The sequence below is a fragment of the Aulonocara stuartgranti genome (genome assembly GCF_965226115.1).
Source record: "Aulonocara stuartgranti genome assembly, chromosome: 11".
In the NCBI taxonomy this organism is placed as follows: Eukaryota; Metazoa; Chordata; class Actinopteri; order Cichliformes; family Cichlidae; genus Aulonocara; species Aulonocara stuartgranti.
The window spans coordinates 37,092,671-37,109,781 of NC_138947.1; the positions used below are offsets into that span (position 1 = coordinate 37,092,671).

Here is a 17,111-nt window from a genome sequence, read left to right on the forward strand (position 1 = left end):
GATCACCTGGATCACCTGCTGAGAAAGAAAAAAGAAAGCAAGCAGAAGAGAACAAGAGTAATAGAATAAACAACATCACAATGATATATGGGAATATGACAGTAAATACTAAATATTAAACATTATTGTGCAGCACATAAGATCAACAGATGTGGGGGGGCCACAGCCCCGTCCTCCAGGGCATGAAGCAGGTGTGGAGGAGATCAAAACTCCAGACATCCAGAGGCCCCCAGAACACAAGAGACCAAGGAAGACCAACAGAGGGGCAGCTGCGCCACTGTCCCAGAAAGAGCTGAGGAGAGTCCCAGATGAGGGCTCACTCAGCAGCCGCGGAGCAGAAGCCAGGGGGAGTTGCAGTGACGCGCCCGTGAGCTCCGCCGGCAGCCAGCCGTGCCTGAGTGACCGAGCCCCAGGCCGAGGGGCCGGGGGCACCCCACCTCCGAAGTGGCCCGAGCGAGCCCCAGGCTCCAGGCCCCGATAAGCGGCCGCCAAGGAGTGAGCCGGTGTGTACCTGGACGCCCATCCCCGGACACAAAGAACCACCAAGTGTCTCATCACTTCCAATGTGGATGCAGCTTAAGTAACCGGCCAGTAAAATTCTAGAATTTCACTCACCAAAACTGTAGCACTTATTTTCTGAATGTTGTAAACCGGGCTTCCTTTCACTTGTGAACACATTTCACCTCTCATTGAAGAGGATTCTTCAGTTCTAAAACCAGATTATGGAGTCCCAGTGATCTAGTTGGGTGAATCTGATCAGGCCTAGTGCACACCTGACACAAAAGGCAGCTACGCCCCTTCATCCAGGATCAATGAAGGGTCAGGCATCAGGCAGAAATCACAACAATTTCATTATGTGATGTGAAACTGTAAGTGCAGAGTGTACATGACTCTTACAGAAGGCAACACTATATTCACATTAAATGTGTGCTTAATATGTTGTATGTTACTAACTAGATTGTAATGTAATGTAATTTAAGGGTCTTTCAGGCTTTATGTGTGACGTGCTGGAAAGGCGAGTATATGCTTTAGAGCTACGTTGCATATTTTACTTTCTCTGCATTATAGCACACATTGCAAGTGACATGAAGATGAGTTGTTTGGTGTGAAAACAAGGCTCAGTGTGAAATAAACAGTAAACGCTTCAACTTGCCACATATCAAAATTCATGTCTTTGTCTGGAATTCAGTCTAATAAAATACAACCCTGGCTTATTTAACTGAATTACTGAGTCATAAACATAAGAAACTTGGAAATAGATAATGAGGAAAGTAACATTTCAAGCAGAAATATTTGTTTTATTTTTTTTCCAAGTATCACTCTATTAGTGTTCATCTTCAAAGTAAATACTTAAAAATAAATACAAAGCTTGGATAAAACCTGGGGGTATTGTTTACTCTTGCAGTTTTTCTAGAAACAAACCTGTCGAAGCATTATCTAAACTTTCATTTGAATAAGAATATGTTAACCCCAAAGGGGTCACTTTAAAAAAACTGCTATATCACTGACACGTGCCACATGCCCATTTAAGCAGGTTACAAAAGTAGGCAAAACTCTCATTTTGTTGCACTCTGACTCTATCTCTGAAAAAATGCCATCATCTGCCGTCATCTCTGATGAACTTCAGGATTCTCTGCTTCTAGTGAGTTCCTGTTAGTTTGCCCCAAACCAAGAGATGAGGATGGAAAGGACCAGTTGTGAAATATAACTTTAATTCCACTGATGAATCTAAATATGTTCTTTGAGAAAGAGGGGATCTGTGAGTTTCACGTGGTTGCCGGTAGGTAGCATAACAACAGCGGTGGCTGCAGTGACTCCTGACATGTTCTCAAAAGTTCTAAGTTTGGACATATGCTGTGTGTCCAGAGGGGGATACATCGAGCGCTTGCGGACGTTGTAAGTTCTGTATGTAAGCACCTCTTGAAATCGGATGATTCTTTTTGATACACTCAGTCTATAGTGTTACAGATAACGCTACTCAGAAGTACATACAGCATGTAAAATCAACATTAGAGTTTTACATTAACTAATCAGTCATTATAACATAACTTGTGTGATTCTGAATAAGAAGTACTTTTATTTGAGATACCTGAAATGTATATTATTATTTGTGCTTACTTATTTAAATGCATAAATTGCCACTTTGTGGCTATTTAATAACATTAAACTACTGCTAAAGAGGCTTTGGTGCCTGGTGCCTCTGTGATGTGCAGTGGGGAGTTAAACTCGGCAGAGGCTTTATTTTGAAACTTCTGGGCGGAAGTCCCCGTGAGCCTGCCTAGCTTGGCAGCTAGCCTGCGCAGCAAGTCTCCTTGCCGCCGCCGCTAAAACGGTTCAGTGCAGGACTTTCTCCTCCATCACTTCCTTCTACTGAGCAATGTGTTGTGAGGCAGGGGGGTGTGAGGAGCGCCACTCTTCACTGCTTCACGCGGCTCGGGAGCCATGGCGGAGGGGGTACTGAGGACGACCCAGCGGCCGGAGCACAGCGGGTCACCAGGAGCGGCTCAGCGCACAAGGAAGGACCCACGTTCTCACCTGCAGCTCAGCCTCTAGAACCGTTACTGACGGAATACAATGGTGACGTCTGCTAAACTTTTCCGCACATCCCCAGCTTTGGTCACGCGCGGCCGCTTTAACTTTTCACCAACTGGCAGTTGTCGATTCTCGATGGTATCGTAGCGACGCGGAGTTTGGTGTGCTTTTCTCTTCTTCCAGGACCTGTGTCCTGTAAAGCCATCTGCCTCGGGCGGAAATCTGGCGTACTGTCCCGCAGCGAGCTCGCACAGCGCCTCGTTAATATTTCATAGCCGAATCAGAGGTTAACATGGGGGCAAAGCAGAGCAGCCCCACTGCTAACCCAGCTGCTAACGGACGGACCAGAGCCTACTCCGGCTCGGACCTGCCCTCCAGCACGTCCGGCAGCAGCGCTGGCAGGACTGCCGCCCGGGGGGCGAGGTACCACGGTGCGTCCGGAGCCTCCGGACCCAGCACCAGCCAGCAGATCGGAGCCAGGGCCAGGTCTGTTGGGGGCTCGAGTTTAAGACCCCACTCTGGCATTAACATTCCCAACAGCGGCGGGGGCTACAGCTCCCCGGAGTCCGGCGGCAGCAGCCCAGAGGAGGCGGCGGACAGGGAGCGCTCGGGCGGAGGGCAAGAAGTTCCCCGGCTGTTGATTGGATCATTACCAGCACACCTTTCGCCTCATCTGTTCGGAGGTAAGAGCGCAGAGCCGCTCCGCTGCTGCGGTGACGCTGACGCACGGCTGTTTACAGCAGGGTACAGCGGAGAGGTTAGGACGGGGGGCAGTGGTAATCAAACAGGGTTCATTGATCGCTAGAAACGTAGTATTACAGTCAGCTGGTACTACACGAAGCATAACTGATGTGGGCCAGTTAGCGTTATGCCAAGGTGCTCCTCAATCCGAGGGAGAGTCAAATGATCGCAGAGGCGATGAACACACACCGTGTTCGTTACCTCATCGAAACTTTACAAGATTAACGAAAACCAGAGGTCAGCTCCTTCCAAGAAAAATGATCAGACTAAACGTGGAGCAGGTTTAAGTGAATGTGAAGCTCAAATAAAACATGTTTGTTTGGTTACTTTTGCAGTCGCTCTAGAAGCAAGACTCAAATAAATGCCCACATCTGTCTTGGTAAAGCCGCTACGCAGTTATCTTTGAATTATAAGTGACAGGAGCAATAATTTGCCCTAATAATAATAAATGATGACATTAATTGAGCTGCATTGATGTTACAAACTGTTCCTCTGGTGTTACTGTTCAGTCTTCAGTATTGAATGTTTGTAATGAATGAAAAAGATGCATTCAAAGGTTTGATTCCAATATGCGATGAACAGGTGAATCCAAAAGTTACGGTCAGGTGGAACATTAAGTGGTCGTCATTAGAGTGAGGAAGAATTATCAGAGATGGGCTTATTGTGTGTCAGTCACAAGTCGTTACCCAGTATTGTCAGTGGTGCCTGTGAATGTGAAGCCTGCCAACTAAATCCTCCCATTATCAGCTAACATTAGAAACCATCAGCAGATACCTGCAGACTAGCTAAGTATGTGTGTAGCCATCAAGATGTCACCCACTGGTTAGTGATGTCCAGTTAGGAAGCCTAAAGCTGCTTGCCATGTGAGGAGGGAGGGGTGGACATTTATTGGCTGATTACATGTCAGTCATGGGTGTTTTGGACCAGGGTTGGGAATGCTGGTTAAAGCTGGCGATGTTGGGCCAGACTAATACAGGGGTTTTAAGAGCGATAGCATTTCAGTATTCCGATACGTTGGGTGTCTTCTTCTCTTTCTGTCAGACACATGAAGCACACAGACACACAAACCATAAACATATTTGCCTAACATTTGTAATAGCCATGAAGTTATGCCCGTGATTGCAGTTATTTATTTACTCGTTTATGCTCTGCCCAGCTCTACAAAAAAATCACAACTTTTTATTCAGAATGATACAAAATCAAAGTTTGAGGCTCTGGAAGGTGTTTCCAAAGGTCACGGCCAACCACTGTTTTCTCAGCAGTGCTGTTAAACCACAGGTATTTGACTGTGTGGCCATTAAAAAAGTGCTGCTTTTTGGCATTTCTGTGTTCACCTTCTAAACTGTCTGCGGTGATCTGACCAGCTCCCCAAACGACTTGTTAAGACTAGTTAATGTGATCCGTGGCACACATCAAACTGTGCAGCTAGCATTTCCTTTTACTGTAAGGGCCAACATGGAGGAAGTTGGTCACCCAGCTGTAACTTCACTGCCAAATATGTTTCTGAACAGTCTTGTGTTTGTGTCACAGTTTTGACTGAGCACAAGTTAGAAAGCTGACTGCAGTTCTCTGAACAGTGTCAGCGTTAATGGTTTTATGAAGTAAAACGGCGCCTTATTCTAAGCTCGACGTTGTTACAGTGATAATAGAAAAATGATCAAAAAGCGATCCACAGCCTAGCTTAGCTTCAAAGCAGCGCTATGAATTAGACACAGACAGCGATGAAGATGCTGGCCCCTGAGTGAGCGGCTCCTGCTGGCTTTAATAACAAATAATGTGTGATGGTGATGATGACTCATTTGAGCCAAGTGCTAAGATAAACAGCGCGAGCCTCCTTGTGAATGTGCTCTTCTTGGTTTCATTGATCTGCTGTGAGGGCTGTAGTGACTAATCTTCAAGCGCTCTAATGCTTCGTGACCTGAGATTGATCGGGGAACTGGGGCAGAGGTCAGATACACAGCTCGGCATGTGGCACAGAGGGAGTCGGTCTGGGAGCTGATCGTCAGCGCAGGTGAGGATCGGCTGGGTGATGCTCTCGGTGAAAACGATTCGCATGGCGCAGCACATCATCCAGCACGAGCACAGTGAGTGTGTGTGCTTGTGTCTGTTCACAGAAGGAAGACAGAAACGCTGAGTTCATTCGGGGAAGACAATAGAGCCATTTGAGATGCATTGCCCTTCTCCTGGAGAGTATTTAGCAGCAGGCGGTTCAGGCTGGACAGTTTCCAGAAGGCATCATTTTTATATTTATTTACTAGCGTTTGCTGTTGTGTTTGCTGTCTGTCAGAACAGTGACAGGTTTTATGCCTTGATCTGATCATTTTATAATCTATAGCTTAAGCACGCTCACAGAATCTGAAGATGTTAAGACAGATCAAACCAATCCAGGCGAAAATAACCTCAAGTAAAATAAAATCATTCATCTGTCTGATAAAAGTACCTTTTAAGAAGATATTTAAAAGAAGTCCCAGACTCAGCCGGTCTCGTGTCCTCAGGCAGGCCCGGGGGCTCCGACTGCAAATGCTATGATAAAAGACCTCTGCCTCAGGACTACTCACCACATGCTGGCTTGTCGTCTTGTGTGTGTGAGGTCAGAAATGTTGGACTGAAAAAGGCCAAGGAGGAAGTAATAACGTGGTTGACACTGAGAGCCGGAAAGTTTAACGTCAGTGATATAAGCAGATCAATGCATGTTAAGTTCATGCAGCTTAAATCATTGCTGCTGTGAAGGTGTGTGAAACGCTCTCTGTATGTTTAACAGTCAAAATAGATCCTGTCTGTGAAACAGATGTTTGTGGTGTGCTGCTCAGAAGTGTTCAGATGATTCGGCTGGTGAGTCACGTAATGAGCGCTGAGCCCCGGAGGGCAAAAACAACACTGCAACTTGTTGGACCCTGACAGTTTGTAGAAGCTGAAGCATGCCAACATTTCATTGGTTTCATTCTTATCACCTCTGAAACGGAGGGAAAAACCGATGTGATAAAACTCGCAGGTATCGTTTGATCCAGGTGCAACTGTTGCTTTCCACTCTCTGTGTTTGTGCAACACTTTGCATTTTATCATTATTATTCATCTCTGACACTTTTCCACAGTGTGTCTTTTGTGCTGTTTATTCCCCTCAGCTGATCACAGCAGATGGCCCCGCCCCTCCCTGAGTGGTTCTTCTGGAGGTTTTTCCTGTTAAAAGGGAGTTTTTTCTTCCCACTGTTGCCAGGTGCTTGTTCATAGGAGGTGGGCATTTACTCAGTATTATTGTAGATAGAGCAGGGCGATATGGCCAAAAATCTTATCACGATATATATTTGAAACTTTGCGATAACGATATAACTGACGATGTAATTGATGCGAGACAAAATACAATTCCACAACTTTACTAGCGCAAAAAAACCATCCATTTATTTTCACTTAAACAAGCAGCTGTTTTTTATGTCAATTAAAGCTTTATAAACATTTAACAGTGCGAATGCAAATTCCTTACTGAAAGTTTAACCAAAAGGCATTTCCAGTAGAAATGGGCTGACATGTCCTGAGCATAACAACAACAATCTTTATTTATAGAGCACATTTAAAAGCCTTGGGCATACCAAAGTGCTTTACATAAAACAATAAAAAATAAAACAGTTCACACATTAACATCAAATACATAAGAGTAACGGATTATGTTCACAGATAAAAGCCACCAATAAGAGTAAACTGCAGCACATAGGTTATAGCAAGGTAAGACTGTACCACCATGATAAAAGACACCAATAATGGAAAGATAGCAGAGAATTTAATACAATACAATACAATAGGTCACTGCAAGCAAGCCAGCATTTAACTGGTAGAAAAGGCAAGTTTAAAAAGATATGTTTTTAGCCGTGATTTAAAAGAATGAATAGAATCAGATGCCCGGATGCCAATCGGGAGATTGTTCCACAGCTCCGGTGCAACTAGAGCAAACGATCGATCACCTCTAGATTTCAGTCGAGATCTGGGCTGAACCAACAGTAACTGTGAGGATGACCTTAAAGCCCTAGCAGGAGCATATGGGTTTAAAAGTTCCTTAAGATAGCTTGGTGCAGTGTTATTGGTAATTTTAAAAGTAAACAACAAAATTTTAAATTGAATACGATATTTGACAGGCAACCAGTGCAGATCAGCAAGGACAGGAGTAATGTGGGCAAACTTCTTGGTTTTAGTTAGAATGCGTGCTGCAGCATTCTGAACTGTCTGTAATCTATGTAAAAGGCAAGAGTGGAGACCACAATAAAGTGAATTGCAGTAATCAAGCCTTGACGTTACAAAGGCGTGGATGAGCTTTTCTAGGTCTTTATACGGGATATAGTGCCTGGTCTTAGAAATAAGGCGAAGCTGGTAAAAACTGGATCTGACAACAGCAGACACTTGTTTATCAAGTTTAAATGAGCTGTCAAATAAGACACCCAGATTCCTAACAGTGTCAGAGAAAGAACTAGTGAGAAAACCAAAGGCATCCCGAAGTTTGGCACGAAGGGCATTACTACCAAAAATCATAATTTCGGTTTTCTTATCATTAAGGATAAGATAATTTGCCAAAAGCCATTTCTTGACCTCACACATGCATTCTCGAAAGCTATTCAAAGACAGAGCAAGATCATCGTTTAACTCGAAATAGATCTGGATATCATCCGCATAATAGTGAAAAGCAATGTGGTATTTCTCAAAGATAGCACTTAAGGGAAGCATGTACAATGAGAAAAGGGTAGGGCCTAACACAGATCCCTGGGGGACACCACAGCAAACAGGTACAGCCGAAGAAGAGGATGTGGCCAAATGTACCGAAGAGAGCCGATTGGAGAGGTAAGATTTAAACCAATCCAAGGCAGCGCCCTTAATGCCTACAGTGTGCTCTAGTCTCGCCAATAGGATGTTGTGGTCAACCATGTCAAATGCCGATGAAAGATCCAATAGCACTAGGACAGAGGGGCGTCCATTGTCAGCCATTAGTAAAAGATCATTGAAAACACGAAGCAGCGCTGATTCAGTGCTGTGATGTTGTTTGAAGGCCGATTGAAATTTATCATTTATATTATTCTCATCCAGGAAGGTCTGCAATTGAAGCAGGACCACCTTCTCAAGAATTTTAGCCAGGAAGGGAAGCTTAGAAATCGGTCTATAGTTGGCAAAATCACTATGATCAAGGTTCCTTTTTTTTAGAACAGGTTGAATTATAGCATGTTTGAAAGCTGAAGGTACATAGCCAGAAAGCAAGGAAAAGTTCAATATGGACAATAAACAAGGTCCAATTGCATTAAAACAATCCTTGACTATACGGGATGGAAGAACATGTCCTGAGCATAACCATGTATAATATCCACTGACGTTAAAAAGAGGTGCTTTGCAACATTAAACTGCAGTGTGCCAAATAAAAAAGTCAAATACGTATTTTTCAGACCATAAGGTGCACGGGATTATAAGGCACAAGAAACAAAGCAGTCAGATAAATCAAACTTTATTAAACTCATTCTTCTTGCTTCCTCCACTTCTGTACCATTGATTCATTAATGTTGAATTCTCTGGCAGCTGCTCTATTCCCATGTTGTTGCAGTATATTAATGACTAACCTCGTATTGTGGATGGATTATCTCAGTTGTTCTCCTGACTGAAGTTTGGTCCGTTTACAGCATCCTGCCATGCGATTGCATTTGTCTCTAACCATCAGGAACCTTCATGTTAACTTTTATCGAGTGGAAAAAAGTTAGCATTCATCCTGCAGCTTCACTGTTTATGCTATGCTAACATAGCTGTGTCGCTAGCGATCACGTAGCACATCATTATATACCAGCTAGCCCAACTTCAGTAACCCTACAAACGTCACTGCTGTTTAATTTCCTGTCTTCATTTATGTTGGAAGTGATAGCAGAGCTGTACGTTTGAATTTTTTCAGAAATCTCTCAGTCAGAACATGCTATATCATGCTTAGGTAACTAGCAAAACTAGCAAGCTAACTTCCGCTAACTTCCTGCTAACTTCTAACTCCGTTAAATGTAATAAATTCTGTTTTCATGGATGCCTGGATGTTAAACTTCATAGTTACACCTGGTAAAGCAGCAACACTGTGATGCTGCAGTGTTCGTTTGACTTTGGGACATGAAGCGGACAGAGTCTTGGACCCAGATTTACGAGCACCTTAGTCCGACAAATACGGCAATAACGACGGCCCGCTTGCATATTGTACAAAAAAAAAAGTGCTTTGTTGTGTATCTGATGGACAAACACCAAACCAGTTCCACATCACTGGAGCTGCACCATTTTTACAAACTAATTCTGGTTCATCCGTTTCACTCAACGATCGGCTTTCCCCCTTCTCATTCTCCGTTGCCGCCATGCTTTTTCGGCCATGTGCGTATGAAAACATGCGCGTTTTACTCATATTCTATTGCGATATTTTATTTTCTTATTGTTGCCTAACATTGTACTGGTATTACCGTGAACGGTATGATATGGCTCAGCCCTAGTTGTAGAGTCTTTACCTTACAGTATAAAGTACTTTGAAGCAACCCTTGTTTTGATTTGACACTATATAAATCAAACTGAATGAAACAAATCTGCACTTCAACATCTAGAGAATGTTTACACTGCTACCAGTACAAAGGTACAGTGTGTATTTTGGATCTGGACGGGTCAGTAACAATCCTGCTATTTCAGACTAAAGGCCAAGCGTTTTAGTGTAGTCCAAGTAAAAAAATATGGAGGTGGAAATGATCAGACTCACTTTAAACAATCTGATTATAACAGCCTTTAATGTAAATCAATGTTTTTATTTGATTTGAAAGAGGAAAAACTGAGCAACTGAATTTGACAGTGTCAGAAAACAACCCCTCCTGTGGACACGTTACTGTCTGAAAGCCTGGCGTTGGCACATTTGTCACTGACATTTACACTAATGCTGGTAAACCTGCTGTCAGCTGATCCACCCACATGGTGGTTCCACCTATCAGACTCTATTTAATAATAATATTATTGATTATTATTTAATCTGATTAATAGTAGAGTTAGTAATCACATTATAAGCATATTAAAAGTGTGTTGCAATAATATTTAAAGAGACAGCAGTTATAGTCGAGGCTGTTTTTAAACACTGGATCCAAGAATTTACCTGAGACTGTAAGCAGCAGGTGGATAACATGATGGATGATTTTGTATCTAAACATGAACGATAATATTAATGTTACCGTTGGAAAAGTCTGCATTAAACAGATAAATACGAGGAGAGGGTTCACAGATTATACGTTTCCATCTTCTTTAAGTTGCCGATCTGTTAGTGAATGGGAGCTAGCAAATGTTTACAAGGTATGAAACATATCTATATGCATAAATTATTATCAAATAAACCAAGAGATAAAACACTGCAACTTCACACATTCGTAGTAATACAAGAAGCATATCTTTTTACATGAGACTCCCTCAACTTTTGACACATAGCACCAGTGTGTTTCACCATTCTAAGCTTTAGCTTTGACAAAGGCTTTTTCTCCTCAAGACAGCATGCCACTCTGTCTCTCCATCCATTGACCAATGTGCTGAGGATGGAAATGCTGAGAGTCATAATGCCAGGGTACTGAATGAACTGAATCAGGATGTTTTGGTCATTGTGTTTGACAGTGCTCTTCATGAAAAGACCAAATGGAGGAACATCCTCTGGAAGAATAGTACACATCCTTCCTGTAGTGGTGCAAAGACTGGGAGATTTCATGGCAGGAAGCAGAGAAACACTTCTTTGAAACCTGTCGTGTCTGCATTGAAATTTCTACTGCAAGTTAGCGCTGTTCCATATCATTTCATCCATAATACTGAATATAAACTTTTACATGATATAAAAGTTTCTTATCAATATATTAATTACAGAGTGACCATGTGTTTACGTTCTCTGGATGCACAAACACAAACAGATAGCAGACAAGTCCATGCATGTCAGTCAGCAGCGGCTCTGATGAATTATTAAACTACTCCAAGAACTTCCAACAAAGCACAAAGATTTGTGCACAATACGGAAGAAAATTGTTCACGTTAAAGATGGAAACTTGTTTCATCCACTGAGGTGGAATCGCTGTCAGGTCCAACCAGGAGGATACGCCAGCAAGCTGGTGATCGTGATAGAACTTGGAGGCTGTCTCACCACCTCTACCTACACCTACTACCAGCTGTGTCTGCATCAGTGCTTCAGACTGCGATCGTATATTTCAATTATTAGGAAAGAGGAGGTGATTGTTGCATGATGTGAGTGGATGACATGTGGGCTTTGCATAACATGCTGTGGTGTTTACCTGCAGTTCATTCAGAGCAGCAATCAGACCTACATCACAGGAGCAGATTGAACCTGTTAAAGAAAGAACTCCCTCATTATCATCCACAGGGAGAACATGTTCATGTATCAGAGAATTTGAACTGATTTATTTGGACTCGCAGGTTTTAGTTCAAAATAGAAGAGAGTCGAAGAGAAAGAAAAACAGCACACACACTGTGGTGATCATTGCTTTCTGCACAGGCTTGGCTCATTTTAAATGAGTCTGAGCCAACCCGCCTTCCCACCGACTTCCTACTTGAATTTGTCTGTGAGCAGGAGGAGCGAAACAAACGGTACAGTATCTGTAAAACCTGTGAACCAAACGTTTACCATTTCGGTACATTTTTCGTAGTACCTTTAGTCTTTATTATTTTGGCGCTGTATGTGAGTGCATGTGAGCGTGTTTACTAAAACAAACACATTCATGCACCGAGCACCACACACACGTGTCAGGTTGTGTGCACAGGTTGTTAGTGCGAGTGTGAGTCAGCAGACAGGAGTGTAATAATTAACTTGGCTCGTTCAGTATCCTTCTTCTATGATGGCCGCATGCATGGATCAGTAGTGTGCACACACATGCACACACATTTAAACTTGTCTGCAGGCTGTGTTAGCAGGTGGCGTGATGGCTTTATTAAAGGTGCTGGATCTTCATTTAAAGAACAGACTGGTGGATATGCAGCAGAGCAGCTTTGCCACACTCAAGCCAAAAACAGTGTGGAAGAGTCTGTTTTTGCTGAAGAGTATGCAACGCTGACAGAAATGTAATGCAAATGAGGAAGAGAGCTTTAAATAACGTGGTCTGATGAGCAGCATAACACATTCATGCTGTTTGTCTCAAACACAAACGGATGTGTTTGTTTCTTAGTGTCAGAACCACAGACTGTATATAAAAGATGGACATAGCTGCCGTGGCACTATGAAACGAGCCGATGGTTTTGGCCCCTGTATTTTTGAATGTCACTGTTGGGCCAGTGGGTGAGATTAGATATTAAAAATTAAATTTGATAATGCTGTCAATCTTGGTTAGCAAGCTGCATTCATAACATCTTTGCTAATTGGCATTTGCCTGAATAGCATATTCACCCCTAAAAGCCGTCGGGGTGAGGACTAGAGTACGACATTGCCTAGATGTTGTATGGAATTGCACTTTGTGAATACTTGTGCTATGGAGGTAGAAGTTAGCTGTTGTGTAGTGACCCGTGTTTGTTTTTTGTCCCAGACTGTGTGGTGTAATAGTTTGTGAATTTAAGTGGCTGTTTCCTGCCCCGATTACAAACACCACGCAGCATTCTGACATTATTTGTGTTCCTGCAGAAAACCTTTAAAGTGGGATCAGTCAGTAATGGAGCCTCTTTCTGCCAATCCAAGCAAGCAGATAAAAGCTGCCATGTATGCTCTTTTTTTTTTTTCAGTACCTGCTCTGCTCAGCTCAACTCAGTTTTTTCAGGGTTTGCATTAGGTGGTAGTACCAGCCTACTCAGCTGGGGTTCCAAGGCGATCCAGAAATGTGACCTCAAGAGACTGCATGCCACCGATTGGCCAGTACGCAGCGTCAGTCGATGATTCATGAGAGTGACTTCTTTACAGAAATCAGAACCGCCATTTTTGAATCCCGGCAACAAGGGAAACCGCTGCAGAAAGTCAACACTGTGTCCAAGCAGCAGGTATACCATCGCCTCGAGCTCCTGCTTTGTTGTGTGTTTGTGTTGCATACAAAGATGTCACAGGCTAGGGCTGTTTGATATAACGATATATATCAGATGACGATATAAAAACGTCTGTCGTTTCATTTTACGCTACCGTTTGTTTCGTGGTGTCGCAAAATAAACTGTTTACGGCAACATTTGTTCATGGTTCTGATGTCACTGTGGTTATTATTAATTTCTTAAAGTTCTCTCTTTCTCTTATATTTAATAAAACCACACTACAGACGGACAAGAGCCTGTTTTTATGCGTTGTCGTTAGCAACAATGACGGTAAAACCATTTCCACGTAAACCTTTCACAATAAAGCTCAAGATCCTGTTGAGACTTTTCAAAATAAACCCAATCACGTGAAAGATGCAGATTATTTATGGATGAGAATTAAAAAAGAGCTGCCAGGTGCTAAAAAATAAAGCTTAGACTCAAACGTTAGAACAGGCTTTTCCCCGCAGCACGCCGTGTAATAAATACTCACAAAGAAACGGCGCCGTTACAACTTATGTCTAAAAATGTATCGTTTCATGCATCGGTTACAACACTCGACTCAGCTACACGACGCGCAGCTGGAAACACTTCACGCAGGTCGAGCTGCCCGAGATTCACAGAGTTTACAGAAAATGTTACATTTCTGTGATTTATATCGTTATTGGGCGATAGATGTCTTATATCGGGATATGAGACTTTAGTCATATCGCACAGCCTCATCACAGGCTTTTGGACACATTGCTATAATGACCTCACGCACACATGAGCTACTCAGTTTTAATGGAAAGCGGCCATAACAGCTGAGGAGGTTCTAGTGGAAAAGAGATTAGAGTGGATCCCAGCTGAAACACCTACCAGCAAATCTGCATATTCCAGCCTGGTCTCAGTTGAAGCACACGTTTTATTGACGCTCCCAGAGAGCAGCCTTTATGTGCATCCTTTTTTTCCCAATAAGCTACTTTTAGTGATTGCACTTTAATCTGAAGTTTGAGTCTGATTGAACCAGGTGCCAGCAGCAGTAGCTGCTTAACATTTAACAATAGCTAAAATAAAATAATCTTCTATTTTTGCAGGATCTGCACAATATTGTCTCATAATAACACTAAAAATGGGTTTCTACCTGGGATGTTGTCTTGGGTGAAGCTTCTTAACCAGCTGCTTAAAGTCCTGTTTGTCAGTCATTTCCATCCACCCTTTGCTCCTCCTGTGATATGCAGCGCAGCTAGCGAGGGTTCCAGCGGTGTTTGGTCATGTGTTTACATTTTGGTTGCATCTCACCAGCTGCTAGCGTCTCCTTTGTATCCTGGTTTTACTCGTCACTGTGTTTTTGCCTGAAGTGGTCAAACGTGTTTGTTGTTTCCACCTAAAGGTAAAATACTTTGCATGTTTTGCTGGGCTTTGTTGGAGGCTGTTGATCGCTCCCTTTTAGGTACTCAAGCTGATACTTGGCTCTCAGACATGCCCAGACTTGTGTTGTTGTTGAGCGCACTAGGGAGTGCAAAGCCATATGACCTAATAATTTGACATTTTTATGCTATTTAAAAATGTGTATTGTCACAGATGATATGGCTCAAACTATCCAGTGCATGTAAGGTTCTCGATTCCAACGAGCAGCGGTCATTTTTCACAAACCACAGCACAACTACTGACTGAGAACTTCTGTGCGGCTGATTCAGTTATATATTAAAATCCTCACTGCAAAAAGAAAAGAAAGAAAAAAATATTTGTTTTTACAAAATATTTTTCAAAAGTCCTGTAACTTTCTGCCAGGAGTACAGCGCTATACAAATGCAGGCCATTTTACAGACTTTTAAATGCTAAAACAGAAAATTCTGTAGACTGGCAGCATGTTGGTCTGTGCTGCTTACAGATAGTCCCTTTAATTTTAACATGTTTTCTGTACCATTAACGGACCTTTCTGTAATAGTAAAATGTGAATACTACCATTTACAGCTGTTTCCTTTCACTGTAACTCTTTAAATATACGTTACAGTTACAACCTAATGCACCCTTTGCTCAAAAATCCTTAAATTAATCTGTGCTTAGTACACAACATGACTTGTGTGTTTAATGTGAAATATCCTTTTATTCTTCTCAACTCAAAAACGATACCAAAATATAATGACAGAATCCATTTTACCATAAAATGACTAAACAGCTGATACATGAATAATAAATATCAAAGTCATAATCTTTACAATTTGAGCATTTTATTTTTCCTGATGTCAGTTTGTAAATTTCTGCATATAGTTCATATACATGTACAGTTTTCATCAAACAGGATGCCTCACACACATTTACACACATTTCATTTAATAATATGCAGAGCACCTTAAACTAGAATCATGGCTGTGGTTGTTTGTTTTGTGGTTGTCTGTATAACGTCCAGTATTACTTGTGTACGGCCAAAGAACACATTGATATCTGACACACCAGCAGCATCTGTCAGTGGCATTTAATGCGCTGGTTTGTGGCATTTTGGGGCTGATGCAGATGCAGGTTTTATGGGAGTAAAAAAATAACAATATTCATATTTCAGCTACACAGAGCCGTGAAATATGAGATACTACTTGTGACCTACACGGATTGCATTGCCCATTTTGTCCTCTGTCATTCTCCTCCAACTACAAAGCTCCTGTTATTCCACTTCACTAACATGTCTCAGAGTCTTTGTTTTGATGTATTGGGTGTATTCTCCTGTCCCCACAACATGTTTCCCCCCATCCTCTGTCACCACCAGCACGGGCACCTTGTCGGACTTTTACTTCACCTTAATAGCATTAGCCTTACTCGTCTGAGTATCCTGAGCATGAACATTGTTAACTTTTAGAGCCCGACAGATTTATTGGCAGGCTGATGTTATCAATCATTAGAAACTATTATCCTGTCTGTCAGAGCTATTGCAGCACGGCTGCCCCACCCTGAACCTGGTTCTGTTCATCCCACTTTCACCGAGTGTTTGCTCGTAGGGGTCGTCTGATTTTCTCTGTATTGTTGAGTCTTACAATATAACCTGCCTTGAGGTGACTATTGGTGTGATTTTACCACTGTTAGGTTGAAATTGTTAAATGTTGTCATTGTGTTACTTAAATTTGTAAGTCTTGGTTCAAACTGTATGATCAAAGACACTCCTGTTTCTATTGCCCTCCCCAGTCTGTAGAATGGTGGGGAGGCTGTAGTGTTTTATTACAGGCACAGCTATGTGAGGCTTCTGTTTTCTTGTTTAGTAAACTTCCTGCCTTTATGACCCTTTTGGTGAGCAGGAGGTCACACAAACGCACCCCCAAACACACACACACATACATGCTCACACACTTTTGCAATGCTCCTTTTTGTGTTGAGTTTTGTTGTTGTTCTTAGCACAGGTCCATTGTTGGTCGACACAGACTCGATACAGGAGGGCGTTTATATGTGCATGGCTTCAGGTTCCCTTCTTGTGTGTAAGAGTTCCTGAAGCAGCAAAGACAGAGAAAGAAGCCACCAGGTATGCTCCATCTCTACAGCAGTCCTGGACAGTTGTTCCACGCCATCATTAGGCTGCTGCTACTTGTTCTTCTTTTGGCTGTTCTCTTCAGACCGGCTCAGCTGTCTCATCTCACTCTGTCCCTAGCATCCTCTTCTGTCACACTAAACCTCTGCACGTCCTTTCTTACTACAAACATGAACGTCTGCTGTGGTCCTCCTCGTTTCCTCCTGTCTCATAGCTGCATCTTCAGTATCCTTTGGCCAGTATATCCACTATCCCTTCCCTGTCTGCCAACAGTAGCACAGTTTCCACCGTTAACCTGTAAACCAACAGCACCAGAGGCGGTTGTTGTAAACCTGGGCTCAAACCAATC

General features: G+C 42.6%; 1 protein-coding gene across 1 annotated transcript in view; it reads left to right on the top strand.

Annotated features, from left to right (window-relative positions):
• The first annotated feature begins 2,254 nt into the window (after nucleotides 1-2,254).
• znrf2b (zinc and ring finger 2b) overlaps nucleotides 2,255-17,111 on the top strand; it is a 50,863-nt gene continuing 36,006 nt past the window's right edge. Inside the window, exon 1 of the mRNA XM_082551067.1 lies at nucleotides 2,255-3,215. Coding sequence (XP_082407193.1) covers nucleotides 2,825-3,215 — 391 coding nt within the window. The 5' untranslated portion in view covers nucleotides 2,255-2,824. The remainder of the gene's footprint in view (nucleotides 3,216-17,111) is intronic.